The sequence below is a fragment of the Drosophila sechellia genome, chromosome 2R (assembly GCF_004382195.2).
Source record: "Drosophila sechellia strain sech25 chromosome 2R, ASM438219v1, whole genome shotgun sequence".
NCBI lineage: Eukaryota > Metazoa > Arthropoda > Insecta > Diptera > Drosophilidae > Drosophila > Drosophila sechellia.
Genome location: NC_045950.1, coordinates 19,749,645 through 19,771,769, shown reverse-complemented (window position 1 = coordinate 19,771,769; position 22,125 = coordinate 19,749,645). Strand labels below are relative to the sequence as shown.

At 44.7% G+C, this 22,125-nt stretch overlaps 1 protein-coding gene across 5 annotated transcripts in view; it reads left to right on the top strand.

Moving 5' to 3' along the window:
* The window catches only part of LOC6615769 (venom metalloproteinase 3), a 43,962-nt gene that overhangs the window by 18,054 nt on the left and 3,783 nt on the right, over positions 1-22,125 (top strand). For 4 of the 5 annotated variants that reach the window (XM_032714430.1, XM_032714433.1, XM_032714432.1 and 1 more), the window contains exons 4-13: positions 602-697; positions 10,492-10,621; positions 11,157-11,419; positions 12,106-12,210; positions 18,562-18,704; positions 19,760-19,815; positions 20,913-21,039; positions 21,343-21,507; positions 21,568-21,799; positions 21,985-22,064. In XM_032714430.1, the coding sequence (XP_032570321.1) occupies positions 602-697; positions 10,492-10,621; positions 11,157-11,419; positions 12,106-12,210; positions 18,562-18,704; positions 19,760-19,815; positions 20,913-21,039; positions 21,343-21,507; positions 21,568-21,799; positions 21,985-22,064 (1,397 nt within the window). Of the gene's footprint in view, positions 1-601; positions 698-10,491; positions 10,622-11,156; positions 11,420-12,105; positions 12,211-18,561; positions 18,705-18,876; positions 18,930-19,759; positions 19,816-20,912; positions 21,040-21,342; positions 21,508-21,567; positions 21,800-21,984; positions 22,065-22,125 lie in introns of all 5 variants that reach the window. The other variant, XM_032714431.1, reaches the window with a different exon arrangement.

Sequence of the window (22,125 nt, the reverse complement as noted above, 5' to 3'; positions counted from 1 at the left end):
TCCACTGGTTCTCCGTGGTTCTCCTCCAGCTCCTGACTAAGTGGCCAAGTCCTCCTACCACCGCCACCTTTTTTTTCTGACCAGCCAAAGTTGCATTTAATTAAATTTACCCACTAACCACGCGTTTTGTCTTGGCCAACTCAGCTGCGGTGGCCACCAAATACTTGTGCATTTGTTATGCCACGGGAAAAACAAAACGAGAATTGCCTTAATTTTTAGTAATGGCCAGCTGCGGCTGTGTACCATGTATTTGCTTTACATCACGTGGAATGTGCGGAATTTAGACCCGTAAAAATATGTAAAATGGCTATTTAATTGCATTTTTATACAAATTATATTTTATCACCGCTCAGCTGTCCAACATTTATAAAGCGTGTGTTATGATTTGATTGGCTGTATTTAGATTTGGTGGTATATATATTTGCTCAATTTGCATTGCATTTTTAACTACTGACATCAATCGATGGGATTGCTGGTAATTGAATAACTAATCCAAACATCATTTACATTTTATTAGTACCATATACTGTCTAATCGAGTTATAATTACAATTTTAGTACTATTGTTAATTAAACTTAATGTTGTTCCCCCTTTTTTGCAGCACAACAGCAACGATGTGGGCGAAGTGTTCCAGGATGAGAAGAACATGGCCGCGATCTTGATGCGGCGCCACATGGAAACCGGCGACCTGATAATGGTAAGTGGTGCAAATGTGAACAGGCCCGCCCTCCACCCACCTCCCAAGGTCGTTCTGCTGCACTTGCAGTGCACTGCGTGAACGTGCCACAAGAATTTCAATTAGCGCTGACCATTAATGGTTGTTCTTGGCGTTGTTCTGTTACAGTTTTTTATGCCGACTCCGAATCGGCTGGTGCTTGTTCGATAGATTTTCTTGTTGTTATGACAGACGGCCATTGTTATGGTCAGTTTTGGTCTTGGCCATGTTAACTGCCGGCTGTCGCCCATTTCAAATTGAGTGTCTGTGCGGCGGGCATTACAATTAAACGCCCGTTGATCGGATATTCAGAGCGATGGCGGATAATTTGCGGACTTAGACAATTTCTGCTGATTAAGCATTAATTTATCGCCGCAAAAGTGTTCGGGCCAAATAGGCAGCTGGAAATGTAAATGGCCAACGTAAAAAAGGTGTAGAAAAGTCCAGGGTCGACCATTGGATACCCAATTAACTTTGTCGGATTTCTAAAGCGTAACTGAAGAACTTTGGGTAATGCCTATAATTATCTAGCTGTTCCAAGCCATCAGGCAGCAGTTTGATATCCTTTGTCAGCTCTCATATCTATCGACTGCCCTGTATACCCCATCAATCGGTCGTACTCCTTTGTTGTCTATGAGCACCTTGGGCCAATTTGACAGGAGTGAAAATTGTGATGGCGTATGGGCGATAATGCCACGATATATTGCATTAGGCCATAAGTGTTCATGTTGCTAGAACAAATACGATCGTTTAGGAGTACCGATATGGTTAGGAATCATAGATAACTTGCGGCCTTGGTAAATGGTCAGCTTAACCTTCAGGCGCAGCAATGAACAGAATATTCTTAGCCACTGTATTCAGTATTACTGTATTACTTTTCATTCATTAATCCATAAAAATTGCAAGTATTGTATTGTATTTCCTCACCGCCAATTAACAAGGTTGCCATAATACTCGGCATTGTGCGCCATTCCTGTTTATGTTTTTATTTAGCATCCAATTTAATAAAGCGCTTGCTATTTCACCAGCATCAGATACATTCTGATGACGTTCAATTTAAAGACAATTGGCAATTAACATGGCCCCCGAGCGGAAATGGAGACCAGGAACAAGTTTCTCGGCATGGAGGAAGTCTGCCTAATTACCGGCCATTGTGTGTGGGCTCTTTTCTTTTCCATTTCATGGCAGGCGGGTGGAAATTGGGAGCAGACCAACCCACGAAGTCTGGTGGGAAAAAGAACCGAAAGACAGAAACCTTTTCAGCTTGGGCTGCATGGAGAATTGCACAAGAGCAAATGTCACAATTCAAGCAAATTAATAATCAACTGGCCGATCGCACAACAAATGAGCGGCGGAATCAGAAATGGCCAACAAATATTGGCAGACAATAAGGTCAATAAACAAGCTTCATAGCCAAAAGTCTTGTGGCCTCAACTTAGCCTCTCCGCTTTATTCGGGGCCTTTATTTTGGCAATTTCTTGAGCGGCGCTGACGTCTGCTTGGGTTTAATTTGTTAAACAAAAAGTTGGATAGGAATAAATGTGTATTTCTGATAATAATTACTGACAGCCAATAAAAGGTCAAACAGCAATGTCTGGCCGGTCCGACTTGACCGACTTGTTATGGCCAAGTGCGCCGCTGCACCGGCCGACAAACAGAAAAATTCATAAATAATATGTAGAAAATAGTGAGCACACATGTGAGCATGAAAAATGTTTGCTGCCTGACATTTGGAGGCGCAAAACCGGCGAAAAGTTTCGCAATTGGCCAAATCCAAAACCAACACCACAACCAAAGCCAAAGCCAAAAGCACTGGGACGCAGCTGTGCTGACCAAATCCAGTGGGGCTTCCGGCTTCGGTTTTGACCCTAAACGGACGGGCTCTCAAACTTCTCGCCACCGAGATGAAACTGACGCTGCCGACTTGTAATTAACCAGAAGTCGAAGATGGCTGAGTCGAAGATAGTTGCGTAAGACTTCTTCTGGCCCGGTTGATCGGATCATTGTTCAAGAAATGCCGACAAGCTGAGTAGCCGGCACCACCTCCTCCAACGCCACATTTATGGCCACTTAATTAGTGCCACCGAAGCAGTTGTCGACCATATAAATGTGTGTATTACTTTAGGTAATTGTTGCCGCTGACGAAACCTGGAGAGCATTCAAAATATTTTACTACAGTGGGATGAATCAGTGTTGTAATTAGAGGATTTCAAAAAGAACAGCTTCATACGGTTCAAAACTACTTTGACAAATATAATTCCCAAGAAATCCGTCACTTGGATACCCTCATAAAATATTTAACTTTTTTCAGCATTTGTGTTTTCGGCCTGTCCACTGTACAAAAGACTTAAGACACGAACTGCTTTTAGCGCATTGCAAAACATTTTCAAAGGAAATTTCAAGCCCACATTGTTTTTGCCGGCGATTTAATTTAATTACAGCTTACTTAAGAGCGGACTTACACGCACCATTTGATCAGATACTCGCACTTTTGCTAGCGTTTGACAGCGAAATTGTTGGTCCAATGATTTTTATTAAATAAGCTTCATTAGTCAGCTTGGAGTCTATAGATTCTTCACGAGCTGCGATCCAACTATTCCCACCGTCTTCAGATGCTATACTTGAAAATGATGCATCCCATAGCCCAAGTTATTCATCATCTGTCCGTGTGGGAAAGAAAAAAACCGAAAATCGAAGGCGATTAAATATGTACATGTCAGAGGTTGAAGGTCACCGCGAATGCCCTTAGCCAGTCGACCTGGACTTGAACATCGAGTTGAGTGCGGTGTCCATTATGTTTGAGCCACCCACTGCCAGCGGTGGTAATGTTTCCAATTTGACCCAATCAATGTTGACATTGACTCGTAATTTCACACAGAGAAACTCTTACATGCGAATATTAATTTCACGGCCAATTACTCTCAGTGTCTGAGTTATGTTTCGTTGCCTCTTTGGCGAATAGTTCCAAAAATTGATGACATTCATTTTGGAGACGGCTAATTGTTTTGGCCAATTACATGCCCCCCTCCACAGGGAATTTATCAAAACGAAACGAGCTCAAGGGAACCAACCAGACAATTCGAATAAATTGTAATAATAACTCTGAGTTACTCTTCTTTGCCCGCAGTGTTTACGGTCATTTGTGTATATGCACTTGAACAAATAAAGCATTTTTTGCGGGCGGGGAGGGGTCGGCAAGGCAGCTTGATTAATGCTAATTGCGGCCAACGTCAGTCAAATCCAAAATCCAAAAAGTCGATGCGTGGGGTCCCTGATGAATTGGCTGCAGGTGATGCATGCATCTTATGTCGGCGATTCGACTGCTAATTACTATTGCCCGCTGCTCTGAAAAGTTTGGCCCTGAAACTGAAAACAAATCCACGAAATGCATTTCAGCCACCTTTCATAACGAGAGAGTGGCTTACGTAAGAGCAATTATGCAGCACTCGTGATATGCATCTCTCTATTAATGGGCTTTCAAAAACCTTTGGGTAAGGTGCCCAAGCAGGTAAAAGTATCTTCAGGTAACTTAGGGAATTTTAAATTATTAGAGGGGGGTTTGTACACGGCTTTTATGTAACACACTCCGCACTGAAACGATGTTCGTGCCTCAAGTCATTTTGTTTCAGAACATATTTTGTGCTTGTAATGTAGTTGAATGCCTAACATTTAGGTTTTTGCTTAGCCATCTACCATCTGCTTATTAAGTATTATTTATGTAGACATTATTTCAGATCGATCTTCTTCATTTCCTGGCCACTGTTGAACTTTGTCAGTCACACCTTTGGCACACTCCTATCCCCTTTAATGCGGTTTGCCCTTTTTTCAGTTGGCATTTGAAGGCGCGTTGCAAATATCAATATTGCCATTTAAACAATCAGAGTTCTGTAAACGGTGGGGCAACAACAATGCAAACAAAACGAGCATAGTTATCAGGTAGCACTGGCGACATTTGGACACGGCTTTCAGCATTTTGGCCAACTCTATTAGACGGCAATCGCGGCGTCATCATTAAGCAACACTCATGTCCAAAGTGCCAAACAAGTTTTTATTCGTCTCAAGAGAGGCTCTTCTTCTTGGCAGCCAGAGCCAAAGTCTTCTCACCTGCCCAACTAATTGCTAGCCTTGATATTTACAAAGAGTTCACTGTATGCATAAACGCGTGTATTCGATAGTTGCTCTTCTTGGCTGCAAATTCTATATTTGAATAACTGGCTGACCGCCGATTTGATTTGCATTTGCAGCCGCCGCCGCAGTCGCATCATCGTCAAGTGTTAAATTGCACAATTTATGGGGCAAACATGGCTTGACATTCAGGCGGGAGAAGTGCAATCAATGCGCCGGCGACATTTACAAATGTTATACAATTTGATGTCTTTATTGGCATCGGGTTTTGGCTGATTAAAGCCGAAACTTTCAAGCCACTTGATCCGGCTGTGGTCATTGTGCAATGAGTTTCGGTTGGAGCGAAATTAATGCAAAATAGTTTTGCAAATTGGCATAGATACCCCACCCATATGCTCGTATATATATATGTATATAGTAAATCGCTTTATGCGGACGACACAACCCCCAACTGACGAGTTTGTTGCCTAAGTCTTTCGTTTTTCGATTTCGGTTACCCGATAGCCGCAAGGAACTCGACTTGTCCGAAAGGAAAACTAGAGTGAAACTAACTCGAGTCGACATAACAACGAGCGTGTTACCAATATTCATAAGCGCCAACTTTGCCCAGCAGCTCATATGCAGATCTGTGGATCTGGAAACTATGCGGCTGAAACAAGAGATGGCAGCGTGACACGATTGAAAGCCACCGCTATCCATCACGATCTCGGCGCCAAGATCGCTCCGCATGCCCCGAGTACAAAGGACTGAGTGCCGCCAAGTAACCGTTTTTCAATTACAGCCTGTTGTTCATATTATTTAATCAAAATGCACATTTTTTCCTTCTTTTTTGGGTTGTGGCTGCAATTTCCTCGTGAAAAATGTTTTTTAATTGGTGCGACGCGATGTGGCAAGCCACCAGATGATAACAACATTTCTGGCGGGTGCCGTTCCAATACTTTGGCCGCATATTGCATATTAATAAACGGTCATATCGGTTACGTCAAGCCATACCCCCACAAACACTATTTTCGGGAAGGGGAGCTGAGCACGAGTCTGATATTTTCACGCTTAAGACAGCTAAATTTGATAGTTGCCCGCTGATGGGGATTCAATTTGGGGCTCTGGTGTCTGCCAGTGGATCCAATTTCAATTAAGCCGATTAATCGATGGCAAATGAAAGGGGACGTTCATTAATCAAGACACAACGTTTTTGGAAATCTATAAGCGATTAACACAAAGATTAGATTGGTATTTAAATAGGATTAGAACGAAGTAAGCAAATGCCTCCCTCAGGTGGCAAAAATCACCTCAATCTAGATAAGATTGTTCGACCAGATTGATTCTTTGGCAGCTGATTGGTGGTCACACGCCCAGTCCGTCAACCTTGAGAGACCTTCACTTCTGAGACACTTCTAAGTGCAAGGATAACCTGCAGTCACTCAAGCCCGATTGTGATGTCGATGTCGACTCCACTTGACTTTGACATACGACTCGAACTTCATTAGGCCTGGTTCATGCGCCTGCCTGGCTGCCTACCCACTTGGCCAAATGCTTTTCCATCTGGCCGGAGCCATTGGCGCGGCAACTTGAAAGACATAGCCCCGTCTTTCCCCCATTCTAAGCCTCTGTTCGCATTGAACTTGCTGCTGCTGCTGCACCAACGCACCAAACATCACAAAAAATTATACGGCGAGCAGCCAAAAGAGCCACGGCAAAGTGCGTTCTAGTGGCAGATACATTTTGTGAGCAAATTAATTTTGATTGCCGCGATTGCAGTGGGGCAGCACCCGAGAACCGCTGTGTGGGCCAGGTTCTTGAGCCATTGGCCACCGGACTGCAGCCATGGGCGGTCTTTTACACGTATAAATATTCATTGACCAGCCGGGGCGCACATACACCACATACAGATACAGAATATAGAATATTGAATACAGAATATAGAGCCCAGAATCCATGGCTGAGTGGGCCGCCCGAAGGTGGGTTGGGCGGAATATTTTTAACGAGCTGCTTTATGTAAACAAACTGTTAACACGGCGGGTATCTCCGGCTGAACTATCGAGGCATTAGTATCCGTTCTTGTTCTCATTGTCAGTCTGTAGTTTACGACTACATGCACTCGCATTGAACAGCGATCTTAAGAGCCGATTAGATCTAACCTTGACCAAGATGATAACCGAAAAAAATGGAGGAAAAAAAACTAAAGCGGCACACACCTTAACGCATTTCCATTGATGGCGCATCGAAAAGAGCATAATTATGTGTTTAAATCAAGGTTTCTAGATCGAGACTGCTAGGCAGTGTAAACCTGAACGCAGATATTTATAAATACAAATGATTTGTGATTTGCATTTGAATTTGATTGCTGGGCGATCACAGACCACTTCTTTTCCAATTGACAGCCATTTTCCATCGGCTTTGGGCGGTAACGCCACCGAGCTCGGCAAACAGTAACCGTCATGACTATAATGATGATCGCCGCTCAAAGTGATTCGAATGTTCGTGTCATGAATTTGCACAAATTATGCTAATTTCCCAAAATTACAAACCGCAAAGTGATTTTTTTGTATTGCTTTATCCGCTGCTGCTGTGTTTCGGTGTCTGCCAATTTTTGGTATTTGCACATTTGATGCTCTTGGCCAAAAAAAAAAGCACAAAAACAAATACGAATAGGTGTTAATTTTGATTGTAAGTAAATTTTTGGTTCAGTGAACTCTTTTCTGTGGCGTGTCACATTATGCAACCGCCGTGTGCTGATTATCTGCGATCGAGTGGGGAGAAATACTTTAAAATGATTTACATTTAATTGAATAAAGGAAGGAGCGAACGAAAATATCATCACAAATCAATCAAGCTCATTGTCAGTTGATTGCGATCGCTGGGCGTTTCTGCAGGTGCCAATCAGACTTGTCTATCTGTACTTTCTGACAGATAAATATGTGTGAAAGGAGCCGCAAGAAACTCAAATGCTGAAAGGCTGAAAAAACAGCACTCAGCTCGTAAACGTAAGCGTAAGCGTAATTCCAAATCGGCTCTTGCTCCTGCAGATATAACAATCGCGTTGTGGGTGATTACATAAACAAGACAGCTTGGAATCGGACAACTTTATTTTGGGCCAGCTGAAAGCAGATACTCGTTGCCAAAGTCTGTGCGGTGTGTAAGCTGCGTGATTTGAAAGCAATTTGCTGTTTTCCCCGCCAATCCCCCTGCTTTTATCCCCCCATCCGATCTATCCGATATCGAGCGACGTGTAATTGGCCTCATAGCACTTGCCGACAGCCGGCAAATTATAAGGTCCGCGATTATCTCAAAGTATTTGGATCTTAATGCTGGCCACGCAGCTGTGGGAATCTTGGGAAATATTGCGAACAGATAGTGGGTCAAATGGAATTAAGGCAATTTGAAGCTGGGATATAGCTCACCTAACTTATTGGCCAGAGTATTATGGTGTTGCACATACGTTTAAACCGTTCTTATTTACGATATATCGCAAAGCTATGACTTATTTCTTACCAAACAAACAAACATATAATTACATACTCAAACACTACAATCAGCGTAAAGTGAATCCACTTATGTTAGCATACCCCTTTCATTTGGCTTTTATTTACATTCAGAGGTTCAATACCCACTTCCTCTCCCATTTCGATAGCTAGGAAACAAGTAAAAGCTTTTAATTTCGCCTATAATTAAGTGGCAATTACGCGGCCGAACTTTCAACACGTTGGGCATAAGAGCACATAAATCGCATTTGGGTAATTTATTAATTGGTTTTTCTCATAAATTGCGTTCAAGGCAAGGCGTTTGGAAATTACCGGCTATCACAGTTGGGCAGTTACATAACACATGTACCAGAACTCTAACAGCGAAACAAACCCGAGTCGAATAAACAAACGTTAAGTAAGTCTGAAATCAGCACAACATACGCCCAAAACGCCTTGACTGTTTTTTTGTATTTCTGCTTCTCTGCTGGCATTTCGGTGGAAATGCGGAAAACGCAGCCAAAGTGGAACACGAAAAATTTGTTACTACCACTCGCTTAACTGCCACATGCCGAGAAAAATTGTAGTGAGTCGAGCCAAATTAAAAGACCTGCCAGGCGGCAAATAAAACTAAATTCGCAGCCCAAATAAATGCGACGAATGCAGAATTAATGACTATTTTAGTGAAAAGTGAAGAGACCCGAGCAAACCGATGAAGTTGTTTGCCCAGCCTGTTGACACCTTCTCCGCTGTCTTTCAATGACTTTCAATGTGAATGCCAGGCGTTTATCGCACACATTTATCATACGCACTGTGTGCCAAAAGCCATTTAAGTGTCGCTAACTCAAATATTGATCATATTTCAAGTGCCCAGCGATGCGGCGACGGGCGAAGAAAAGGAGGCTGCTCGAATAATTTCCAATCGCACTGGATTTGCATATAGGCACCGAAAGAAACTGGGCCGTGATATCGATTCACACTTTAAATGCAGCTAGTTCAAATACTATCCAACTTTACTATACAAGATAGTTGAGCAGTTGAGCTTAATCTGTAGCTTGTATCTACACAATGCATGTTTTCTCTCAGTGCGCCGACTGTTTGGCCCATGTCATCTGTTGCAATTTGTTGCTTGGCTTCGCTTGCAATTTGTTTATGGCACATGTCGTTTTTGTTTTGCTGACATTTAACTGAAGTCGCGTGTGCGAGGACATTGAACTTTGCCGTTTGGTGCTGCTTTGGGGTTTTTGGCATTTTCGATAAGTGCTCAAATATATCGAGAGCAAAATCAAGTTCGCTGCCTAAGTCATTCGTTTTGTGCCCAATTGCCCGCATGGGAACTTCAGATGGGCAGCGCATTCCCACCGATTCCAGTCAGAATCAGTATTAGCATTAGATAAATTTATATATGTAGCCGACTCGGGCCGAGAACAATTACAGTTCCATTTCCTTAATGCGTTTCATGTTAAACATGATCTCAGCTGGTGGTCATTTATCGCAGTAGCTTTTATGTCCAGCTGACTTGACTCACTGGTAATATTTTAATTATAGCATTACCTCCGCGACTTAATTAGCCCTGATCACGCCTAGTGCCAAGTGGGTGCTCGCTCGCCGATCGATAAACAAAAGGCCAATTAAAACTGAAACGGAGTCGCAAGCAAATGGAATCGAAAGCATTTTGGAGTCTTGAAGTTCAGCCAACAATTTTGTTTCTAACCTTTCTCAAGGTTACGTCTGCGGGCTCTGTTTTACTCAAATAATTATTGCAATTACAGGGGCGATAAAAACGAACTGAGAGACCGAGAAACACAGCTTATCTAGATCGCGGCTTATTTGCATAAAATGTTCCACTATGCAAATCGCAGCTAATTTTTATGACTTGGCCAGCGTCATTCAAACGCAACTCATATTCATATGGCACAACTCATACGGCCGACTGCAGGCCAAGAATGTTGAGTTGAAAAAAAGTTCAATAAATTATCTAAATGCTCCGCCCGAAATGGAGTTCGCCGGTGTCAGTGGTTTGACAAATGTCGATGGAAATTTAATGCCATTAAGCCTGCTAGTATTACTTTTCAGTCAGCTGGGACACCAGAATACCCTATTTATCACTAGATAATTAAATCCCCGCTCATGATGTATTTGCCCTGATTAATTGGCCAACTCACTCATTCCAATCGTTTCTTCTTGCAGGAGGGCAGCATTGGGCACGACCTGGTGATCAAGCCCTTGCCGCACGAACTGAGTCCCAATCCGGAGGAGTCGCACCACATCATCTACAAGCGGGAGGCATCCGCAGCAGAAGACCAACTGAGTGACTTTGGTAAGATTCATTTGGCACTGCCGCATTAATTGAAGCCATTGAGAAGCAGGCTACGTTCCTAATGGGCGCATTGACCCATAGAAAGCCATAGAGTCCACGGTCTATACCGTGGCCCATAAATCTTCGGCTGGAGATCGACGTGATGCCGATAGCATTTCCTGCCTCGAAAAAGAGCAGCATACTCACACATTCACGAGGGCTCATGAGTTCAATGCAACAATTCGCCCTTCACTGAATGCATTTACCCCTGCGGTTGCGGTGGCGCCAAAATTCCAGCGATAATCGCTGTAAAATTATTTATTTTATGCCCGGTATTTCTCGCCGCAGAAACTTATTCTTCCACTGTCGGCTTTGCCGAAATGCCCCCAAAAATTATACCCAATACAGTTAAGTGTGTGGCTGCTACCTGACTTGCCAGCTTCTTATATCATAATAAAGACATTCCACCACTCGATTTTGCTTAATTTTTGCTTAATTCCCCGCTTCCTGCTCATGCCATTTATTATTTATTCGCCATTTTTTCCCGCTTATTCAGCCTTCATGGAACCTGATGATCTGCTCGCCAGCGAGAAGCTCGAGAGGCTGCAGCGCCGCCAGCGTCGCAGCAGACGCAGTGCACCCAGCAGTCCCGACTTCGAGGACCTCAACGACGAGGACGAAGGCGCCCTGGACGCAGAGCCCCAAGTGGCCGAGTCCCGCACCAGATCCCGCCGGCAGGCCCCCTATATCATCTATCCGGAGGTCTTGGTCATCGTGGACTACGATGGCTATCGGCTCCATGGCGGCGATAATCTGCAGGTACGTGTGCGTGACAGGGCCGCCAAAAAAAAAAATGGGGGAAAAAACTGAAGAGAGAAATTAAACGCCGCTGGCTCCAATGAAGTTGTTTCGGCAATTGCAGACAGCTCGGATTGAGTTTGGGATTGTCTCTGCGTGCGCGCGGATTTCAGTCGCGATTCCATGCCGTCGATATGGTGTGGTATCCAACCCAACCCGGAGGGGATTTTGGAGTCTGAGGATTGTAAAAGTTGTTTCTTGTGCGCTACATGTGTAGATATTATGCGAGCTGAGACCGAGACATGTGCTCGCATTGATAGATAGGTCTGGTTGCGACTGAGACCCGAATCCCCGGGGGGAATTGCCGATTTATTAAGGCAATATATTTTATTAGAGCAATGGCTGGGAAAATCTCTTCTCAAAAAGTAGCTCAAGCAGTCAAATCATATTTGTTTTTTGTCCCAGGTAGTTCTTTACTTAAGATTCTCGAGCCGGAGTTGCCGAAACCCATGATTCAATTGTCATGCACATCACTCGCGCTCAAGATTTATTTGTCTGCCTGATCTGGGTGCGTTCTAGCTTCGTGGAATACCTAGAACCCGGAGATGCGGCTCAGATGAAAGCCCTATAGAGATGGGACGGCCTGACAAGGACAAACGTGCACTGTGCCCAAACAAGAACTAACATAACTCGTGTCTCTTCCCCAGGTCAAGCGCTACTTCATCTCATTCTGGAACGGAGTCGATCTGCGGTACCGCCTGCTGAAGGGTCCCAGAATCCGCATCAGCATCGCCGGCATAATCATCTCGAGGGTGAGTACTCAGAGCACATAATATCTATATAGAATTGCAAAAAGGGTTTCCTATCGGAGTCAGCCTCCTTTGAAAGCCCCTCCAGCTGGATCATTACACAATCGCAGCAATTCAACTTTCATTTGGCTAATTGAGTAATCCATTTTTGGAAGCCCAACTTTAACCCCTGGCCAAGTGGGTCTTGCCAATCGGGCGGCTCTCCTTCGGAGCCCAAGTAGCCCCCAGCTAGCCCAGTGAACTGAAAGCCACTCCGAATGAACTGTCACGATCTGGGAATCTGGCAGGCAAAAACAGGCCGAAGAAACATGCAACGCATGCGCTTCGTTCGATTCGCTAGAAAAAATGTGAACAATCAATTTGGTTATTTGCTTGGCCACAGCACACAAAAAGCAGAAAGCCAGGCCAGCAAATTTTAACAAGTTTTTTACTCGTGCTCTGTGTTTTGCTGGAACTGACTGAAATGTTTTTCTAGAAATTAGCGACGAAAATTCGTTATGGGCACGCGAATCGAGTTGGCCAAAAAAAAATTGCATCTAACCTTCTGGCACTTTTCAGATTTCCTGAAATGGCTTTTTAAGTAGTGGAATCGGTGTCAAGCTTTTTTAATTATGCTAAACTGCTTTGAGGTGGCTAAATCGTTTTCAAACCCATTTCCAGCTGGAAAAATCAAGATTATCATGTGTGTCATAAGTTTTAGCAGCACGTGGCACAAGCTAGACATATTAGAAGTCTCTCGGGAGAAATGACTAATGGCCATAAAAATATGGCTTTAATTTCCTATTACAGCGAGCTGTGGTGTCGTGAGCGATCTCTTTGATCTCCGCTAACATCTTTCACTTATCAACATTCAACTAATTCGATTGCATAAGCCAAGACCATAAAACACTTTGACAACATTATAGCATCGTGGCTTTGTGTCTCGTCTCGTCTCGTCTCGACCCGTCTCAATACTCAAATACTCGAATGCTCAGACTTTCGGCCAGACTTTCTCACACAAATCAGATTGGCGCTGCTTCAGGAAGCCATTCGTAGTTGGCCAAGAGAGTGGAGAGTGGGTACTGGAGATTGGAGAGCGTAGAGAGTGGGCCAAGAAAGTGGAAAATTGGCACAGCGAGTGGCGGAATGAGTGGTTCACCTGCAGCAGTTGCAGTTGCAGTTGCAGTTGCATCGAGCTGGCTGCCCACACGACAACTCCGCATCGAGGAGACACCGATGTCGACGGGTTACCCTAAGTACGTCAATTGGCTTTGGCTGTAACTCTGCTTCTCCGGCTGTCTTTCTGCCTTTCTGGCCCGGCAAAAACTAAAACTAAACCAAAAAATCATTTTCAGACCGCATAAATAATGCAACAGCGCCTGCTGCTGCAACTGCGTGTTGGCCGTGGTTACATAATCTAATGGGCCACGCTAACTGCAGTCGGCAGTTAGTTCAGATCAGATTTTTTCGGCTGGCATGTTTTATTTTCCTCTTTGCCCAATTTCACACACACATGACTTCCTCTTCTATGCCCCCCACACACACACACACACTTAGGTGGTAGATGCAAAGTGCGTATCTGGTGGATACAGGTACTTAGTATCTTAAAATATAACATCCGTCGCTAAGCTTTTTCCACTTTTTGCCACGATAATTAATGTTGCCAGAAGTGGAGTAGTGGAAGTCGGGTAATTACTCAGAATTTGGATTGGGCAACAAATTATTGGATACACATATCCGATAAGTCGACGCAATGCAGAAACAGGTAATCCGAGCGGATTTATTGGATTTTTGAGTCATTTTATCGGAAGAGATTGGCTAAGTAGATTGTTTGGCCAACAGGAGCTCGTGCCGATCACTTTACAGGCTAAACCATAAATGAGTGCTATATGAGTGCGAGTTTCGCTGTGGAAAACCCAAGCAACTTGGCCCCAATGCCAGCTACAAAACACCGAAAGCCAATCGTTTATTTATATTTCACAGAACAAAAAGCCAGCCCAGGCACGAAATCTGCACTCACATAAATTAATCACCCATTGACAAATAACTTAGAGAATTACTTAGGCCCCAACTTCGGAGAGTTGTTCAATTAATTGATTCTAACTCGAAGCCGAAAAACAAATAAATAAGCCGCTACAAAATGACAACAAAACGCCGTCACATTAATAAGCCATAAACTGCGTAACTCAGACGACTTCGATTGGGGTCCGAAGGCGTTAGAAACTGCAAATGCGCCACTAGCCTGGTTAAAAGCAATTTTTTGTCATTCCGCAGGGGCAGAACAATGAGCTCTGATCGAGTGGCAACCCAGTTACGTTTAGACTTGGAAACTTGGCTAAATCAAAAATTCTAATCGAGTGGCCAGCACTCAAATTACATTTTGGCGGGGCAATATTAAATGGTTTTTTAGTATGAATGGGTACAAGAGGGTGGATTCGTTGGAAAAGCTACTCCTTCGCAGCTTAAAGTACTCTGCAAATTCATCAAGCGACATTTCGAGGTAATCAAATGCTGGTGGCAATAAATTAGGTCCCATAAAAATATCCAGCAGGCGCTTTAAGTCCCCTGCGAAACTTAATACTAAGTAACAGCCCGTCGAGCTTTGGCATATTTCTCCATGTACGCCACACGATACGCACCTAATAAATTGCGCATACGCAACGTGGCCGCAGTTGGCCGCATTGAAATATGTGTGTGGCGCAAGCGCAGCGCCAGTGCGTTCGACACTTGTAGCCAGTCGCAGGCGGCGGGGGCAGTGGCGGCAAAAGGGAGGCAGGTTGTTTAACTTCTAACGGAAAGTTGCCCGCAATTAATTAAAATGTTAATTAAATGTCACAGATAAAAGTTCAAGTCAAGTCGGTAGCCGACTTAGGCTACCCCCACGCCAATTCCGATCTGAGCTGATCTGATATATAGTGTTGGCTTTATAAATCTATATCTATGACTTGTTATGATCACCATTGCGCCGCGCTATCAGCCGCAGGAATTCCGCCCATTTGATTAATCGATCCGCTTGGCTGGAGCCGAAGAAAGAGCCGAGTGGGGTGCCCATTCCTGTCCAGAATTCCGCTGTCCGAGGGCCGGGGTATCCCAATTTCCACGCCAATCGACATTCTCCACTCGCTCTTATCTCGGCGACTCTATCTAAAGTGCCACAGAAATGCCAAATAGTCCACAGCGACACACCCAAGTGCCTCGCTGCCTTTTGGCCAGTCAAATCTCATATTTGCAAGTTGTCATAACGAATTCCGCGCCTAACGAAGCCGCGCTCTTAAAGTTCGGGATAGGGCTGGCCACCAGGCCAGCAGGCCACCAGACCAGGTGTTGCCCCCAGGGCACATTTCTCGTACTCCGCATCCATATCCACATCCACATCCCCATCCATATAAGCCGATGGTATATAGAGTGCCGGTAGCCAGAAATGCAAGTGCCAGACAAACATAAATTGCAATAATGCAAATGGAAACGTGCGGCTAGGCAAACAAATAAATATTGCTGGAAAAGCCGGAAAACTCGCCTCCAATTGGGGGCATTTCAACACCCTAACGGGAAATGGCTTAAATAGTAAATTATACAGTATTATTAATCAGCCTTAAACAGACTAGCCAGACTATAAATTACTAGAAAATAAAAAGGTAATATAAATGCTGATTTGTTAGATACCTCTTTTAAAAAGCTGCATCAGCTGATCGCCATACCCCATTGCAGGGTATTGGGAAAGGAAAAGTGTCCCCCACATCCCATATCCCATATTCTTTATTCCCAATCCCATATCTTGACCCAAAAGCCTGTCTCTCCGTGGGTGGTGCCCGATCGGCCGCCTGTCGCCCAGTGCGATTTATCCGCTGTGTGGGCGCCGAAAGTCGGAGCGCACTATATGTCATTGGAGGGGGCGGATGGGCGGTGGCTACACCAATTCTGGGTGTGTGTGTGTGTGTGGGGCCGAGTGGGCGTGGGCTGTCCACCACCCCGTTGTACAGTTTAGTGGGCCTTGCGAAATGCTAGAAATTACGGCCAGTTGCATTGACAGTTTCTTTGGGCCGCCGCAAGATTTATATGCGCCGCCCAGGGAAAGGAGCTGGATAGCCAGCCGAGCGCCAGTTGCGGTCGAAAAATTAAATTAAAATATAACATTTTGCTTTTAATTACGCACAAAAGGCCATTGCAAAAGAGTCGCCAGACTTTGGTTTATTTTCAGTTTTTGGGCGAAAGGCAAACCGGTCCCGGTTTTAGTGGCTCGGTTACATTTTAGGTCCTACTGACAGTTTCTTTGATAATTTTTCGCTTTTTGTGTCCGATCGTTTGACAAATGTTTGCGTTTGTTTTCTGGCTCAACTCGCCGGGCTAACCACTTGCATTGTGCAATCGGTAATCAAAGATGTGCCAGGTCATCCATGGTCCAGTGGTTCCACGTTACCGGGAGGTACTACATTCGCCAGGCTGTCAATCCGCTGGTGGTCTACTCCAACGTCCAAAGGTTTGTCTTTCCCAGGCCAGGTGACTTGTTTGTGGTCTCTTATCGCGAATCTGGATTAGTTTAAGGAAACAGTTGGCCAAGTTACGAAACAGCAACCGAAATAGCAGCTTATCAGTGGTAATATTTGCTCAATTATACAATGCATCCACGATTGCTTTTCGTGTGTGAAGCAGTTACAGCTCCAATCAAGCTCCTAAACAAACAACTCGAGTGAAGCATCTTCACACCGCACAGAGAGACTGCTCTAATAAACCACTCAAAGTGCAATTCCACAACAATTATTTGTAATTTCGTGGATTCCAATCCAAGCGAGTGCCAGTGCCTTTCCCACTTCGGTCCGAAGGCCACAATCGAAGCATTTAAAATTCTTGATAGTTTTGTCTGTCGAAAATTACCAAAAAAATTGAATGTGAGCTTGTGCTTCTTTCGGGAGAACGACGTGCCCGCACTTTTAAGTGATCCAAGTGTCAGAGCGTCCGAAAAACTGACGGGAGTGGATAGACTCTGAGTGCTGAGTGCTGAATACTCATGGATTCACATCGGATTAAGAACCACATTCAGATACAGATACACCCAATCGAGCGGATACGTCTCGCAGCTCCTTGGGCAATATACAGATTTCAAAACGCTTGCTTGTGCGATCTTAGATCACTTTGTCAAACTGTGTTCATTTCCTAGACATCTGCTGTCTGGCCAACTATATAGTTGGTAATTTATCAAAAGACTTCGAATTCGTTTTGGCCCGGCTTAGCCAGCCGAGAGTCGGAGTATCTGCGAGATTGTTTCCAGCTGGCAAATGGCTGCAAATCAAACGTGTCAACCCAGTGCGGATTGTCACTTAACTTCGGTTTTATCACCTGCAACGCTGCCGCTGCAAACTGGAAGTGGAAATGCAACTGGTCCGGGCACACAGATTACCCTCAAGCGGAATTAACATATTGATTTGCCTAGGGCTCAAAGTGATTGACAATTGTGTTATTCTAATTTATGTACCTGTCACTTCGGTAAATCTAAACGCCCCTTCGGTCACGACACGAGTGCTTATGTACCATGGACTTACTCGCCTGGTGCCCTCGGATGCACTCAGCTGATGAAATGGCCGCTGCCACTGCAACTCCAATTATGCAACGCACAATTGCAACTGGTTTGTGTCCACTGGGGCAGGCTAACAGTCGAAAGCAGCGAATTTCCAAAGGAAGCCCACACGACTTTGACTTTGCCCGGCTGGATACAATCGTCTACACTGATAAATATTTGGGTCTATTTGCGCAATTATCCAAATGCATTATCAAAATGCATTACGGGTTTTATGTTTACTGCGTACTTTAAACATTCAATTGCATTACATTTTTCTTTTCAATCCTCTGGCAACTTTTTTTCAAGTGCATCTAATGATGATCTTCTGCTGCATTGGCATTGCTAGGCTATCGCCAGGCTCGACTTTGGCAGCACGTTTTTCACGTTCACTTGATTTCCGTTGCGAGTCGGCTTGCAGTCGGTTTCCAGTTTCATTTTCACCGCCGAATGGGCCATAAATATTTCACTCGGCGCTCTTTTCATTCGCTACGTCGCATCCAGTCAAATGCCAAATCAGTTGCATCACTGCACTGGTAGCTTCCTTGGGCGATTTCGTCGAACATTTCGCAATTTGCACTGCCTTGCTACTGTATTCTAATGTGGGTCAGAGGGTTCAATGGGGCTTTTACGAGCCATAAATGCCAGCCACTCATTGTGTGACTTTAATGGCTAATATCTGCAAAGATCACGAGATGAGTGCCCAGCAGACAGGCAGTTGCCACACATATTTTGTAGACACTTAAGGTACTAAGAGGGCCCTCTTATCTACAAATCAGTTAGTTGCGCAACCTTATTCTATATTATACTCATTTCCATTCCAGGGTCGTGATGCCACTCCCTATCTGGAACGCAATCGAGTGGGTCGGGATGCCATCGATTCGGCCGCTGCTCTCACGGACATGGGAAAGTATCTGTTCCGGGAACGCCGACTTCCGGTCTACGACATTGCCGTGGCCATAACCAAGTGAGTGGGCTTCGAAGTGGGCCCTGATGGCCCTTGTGTCTTGAATTCTCTTTGCAGAACCGCCAGCTGATTTCTCCGCGCGCGATTTCCCCTATCTTACCCCTCTAAACCTATCCACTTTACCCAAGATCTCCGAGAATTACACTTACTTACAATGTCTACTCGTGTCTAGGTATGATATGTGTCGCAGGCGTAAAGGAGGTCGTTGCACCAAGGGCACAGCGGGTAAAAAGATTTCAAAGAAATTCCAAACAACTAGATTTACCCCACAACACTCATGCATTACACATAGAACATAGAAACACAGATACACCGAAACACAGCTACACAATCAGAACAAATGTCATTGCGGGTGTTTAACATAGTTTAGTCAGTTTTTGGTTTGCACCTCTCGCGCCACAAGAAACACCTGAAAAGCCCAGTAAAGTTGACTAAAACTGCGTGTGGGTCTTATAAGCGATACTACCACAATGACACGACACACACACACACGCTCACAATAAAACACAAAATTTACAACATTTAGGCGAAGGAAAAACTAAATCGCAAAGCGTTAAACTAATTTGAGTAGCGGATCGGTCCATAAAGCATAAAACCGGTTGATTTATTAAGTAATTTGTAGCTGCTTTAAGGTCTCATTGGTTGAAGCGAACATTTACATTTAGACTTGGTATTTAATTGTGGTTAATGCGCCTAAGTTAGTGGCTACTCCTTATGGCAACAATAACTCACCCAATCCGCTGAACTTGAAGGTTCCCTGGCTACGATAACATTAGCTACAGTATAATAGTTCCCTTAGACTTCGGAGCTCCGAAGGTAGGATTCTTCCGCCCCTTTTCTTGCCCTCATCTCGACTCCACGAGTGCAACCAGTCCGCGATATTGGTGCGCAATTCCGCGAATCCAATTGGGCAGGTCCACTCAGTGGGACAACAACTATAACTAGCAGCTATCGATCAAAGCCGAGAGGAGATAATCGATTGAATGACGCTGAAAACCCCCGAAAGACACCCAATCTAAAATTTCTACGCATTTCTGATCAATTTTCGCCCGCAGACTCGATATGTGCCGTCGCACCTCCGCTTATGGTGAATGTAATCGCGGTACCGCAGGTAAAGACCCAACTAGCTGGCAATTTGTTAGCCAACATCTGTACAGATAAATGCAAAAGCCATACGAAAGACATCAAAACACAGAAGTTAAGCGAACGCGTTAAAAATAAATAACATTAAAGGCGGCCACCGCCGAGCCCCAAAATGCGTCGCTCCATCATCAACCAAATCAAGCGAATTTAATTGAATTTCATGCACGTCTCTGTCTCTCTCTGCCTGACACTCTGTATCTGTCTCTGTCTCTCTCTACTGCTGGTTCACCTCTCTCTTTCCGCGATCGGCAATCTATATCTTCCATGTGTCTTTGTTTGTGTCGCACGCGCCCCTTTTTTTGAAGAACAAGAACAGGAAGCGGCTGCGCATGTGCCGTGCCACCAATGGCTGTCAAACTGTACAGGCAACTCAATACCCATCTGATTCTTCAAATCTCCTGTCTTTGCATTGTACAGTCTCTTCTGCTGCTTTCGATCTGTCTCATTTTGTGTACATAGTATCCATGATCAACGGATGTGTCAGAATCTCTCGAAGAATGGCTGTTAAGTATGCTAGCTAATTGTCAATGAGAATCGTGAGGAATTTATACATGAAATATAATACTCCTATTTAATATGATAACCTTATAACATAAGAAGGGTTCTGGTCCTACTAACACTGGTCTACTTGGCACAACATTTAAGCCCGCTATTAAGCTTTATGGGCTGTGGACACACCTTATCTAGCGATGGTATTTGTGGCTAATCTTACACACTCAAATGCAGCTACTAACTAATTGCTAACTCGCATCAAGTCACAGCCACTAAGCGACCCGCTTCTCCCAGCGGTTACAGTTATTATGTAAAAACATATTTTAATACGATGTTCGAAAGTGAAAACACAAGCAAATTGCTCAGTTGCGAAAACAGAAACATTAGATTTTTCACTTAATAACTGCAACAGCGACGGCGACGGCGACTCGAAAAAATTGTCAACTTCCTGTTGGACAAAAGCGAACAAGAAAAAGAAATAAATAAATAACAATGAAGAGAAGAAGAAAATGCAACTGAGTAAGACAACCCACTAATTGCCTCATTTCGGTCGTGTGTTTTCTTTCGGAAAAGGCTTCGCTTACGTCGGCGGCGCATGCGTGGTGAACAAGCGACTGGAGAAGGTGAACAGCGTGGCCATCATCGAGGACACCGGTGGCTTCAGCGGCATCATCGTGGCTGCCCACGAAGTGGGACACCTGTGAGTAACCCCTCGACTTGATCACATCAATCTATCGCCAGGTCCATTGCCCTATGCACATATGTGACCTACTCATTTTCTTTGACTACTCGCCAAAACAACCACCTATTTCCATTTAATCCAAACTATTTATCGCCCCGAATGAACGATTCGGATTTCTAATAAAAAACATGAATAATTTCCGCCGCTGCAAACTGGTCACCGAAACCCGTTTGCATTTCCGTTTGACATCATTTGGCGTGCAATTAATCAATTACCATATTTTGCCCCTCAATCATAATGTGTCCCATGCTCGTTTCTCAGGTTGGGAGCGGTGCACGACGGTTCGCCACCGCCCAGCTACTTGGGCGGACCGGGCGCCCAGCGGTGCCGCTGGGAGGATGGCTACATCATGTCCGATCTGCGCCACACGGAGCGGGGCTTCCGATGGTCCGCCTGCACGGTGCAGAGCTTCCACCACTTCCTCAAGTGAGCTGCTGGTTTCTGGACGGTTTCGAAAGGTACTAATGACTGCGCTTTGATTTCTAGTGGAGACACGGCCACCTGCCTGCACAACGCCCCTCATGAGGACAGCGCCCTGGGTAGATCTCTGCCAGGAACCCTGCTCTCGCTGGACGCCCAGTGCCGCAGGGATCGGGGAACGTATGCCTGCTTCAAGGACGAGCGAGTGTGTGCCCAGCTCTTCTGCTTCGACGCCCAGACGGGATACTGTGTGGCCTACAGACCAGCGGCCGAGGGATCGGCCTGCGGAAATGGTTATGTAAGTAATGTGGGAATTGGCACGGGAGAAACTCCCTTGAACAGACAGCTTGCTGGAAGGACAACTATAGGATTAAATGGCCTTCTTAAGTCACCTTTAGCATTCTTAACTTCTTTTCAAACAATCTCTCTCTTGAGCGGACCAACTTTGAATTTGACTGTTTTTGTTTACCTTGAACTTTACAGCACTGTCTGGATGGTCGTTGCACACCACTGCCCTCGAACATCATTCCCGATTACGGACACAACTATCGTTTAGTCTACAAGTGAGTATAGTAAAATGGGTAATTTAATTAGAAGAAGACTGTTCTCCAGTAGTTTTGTTGT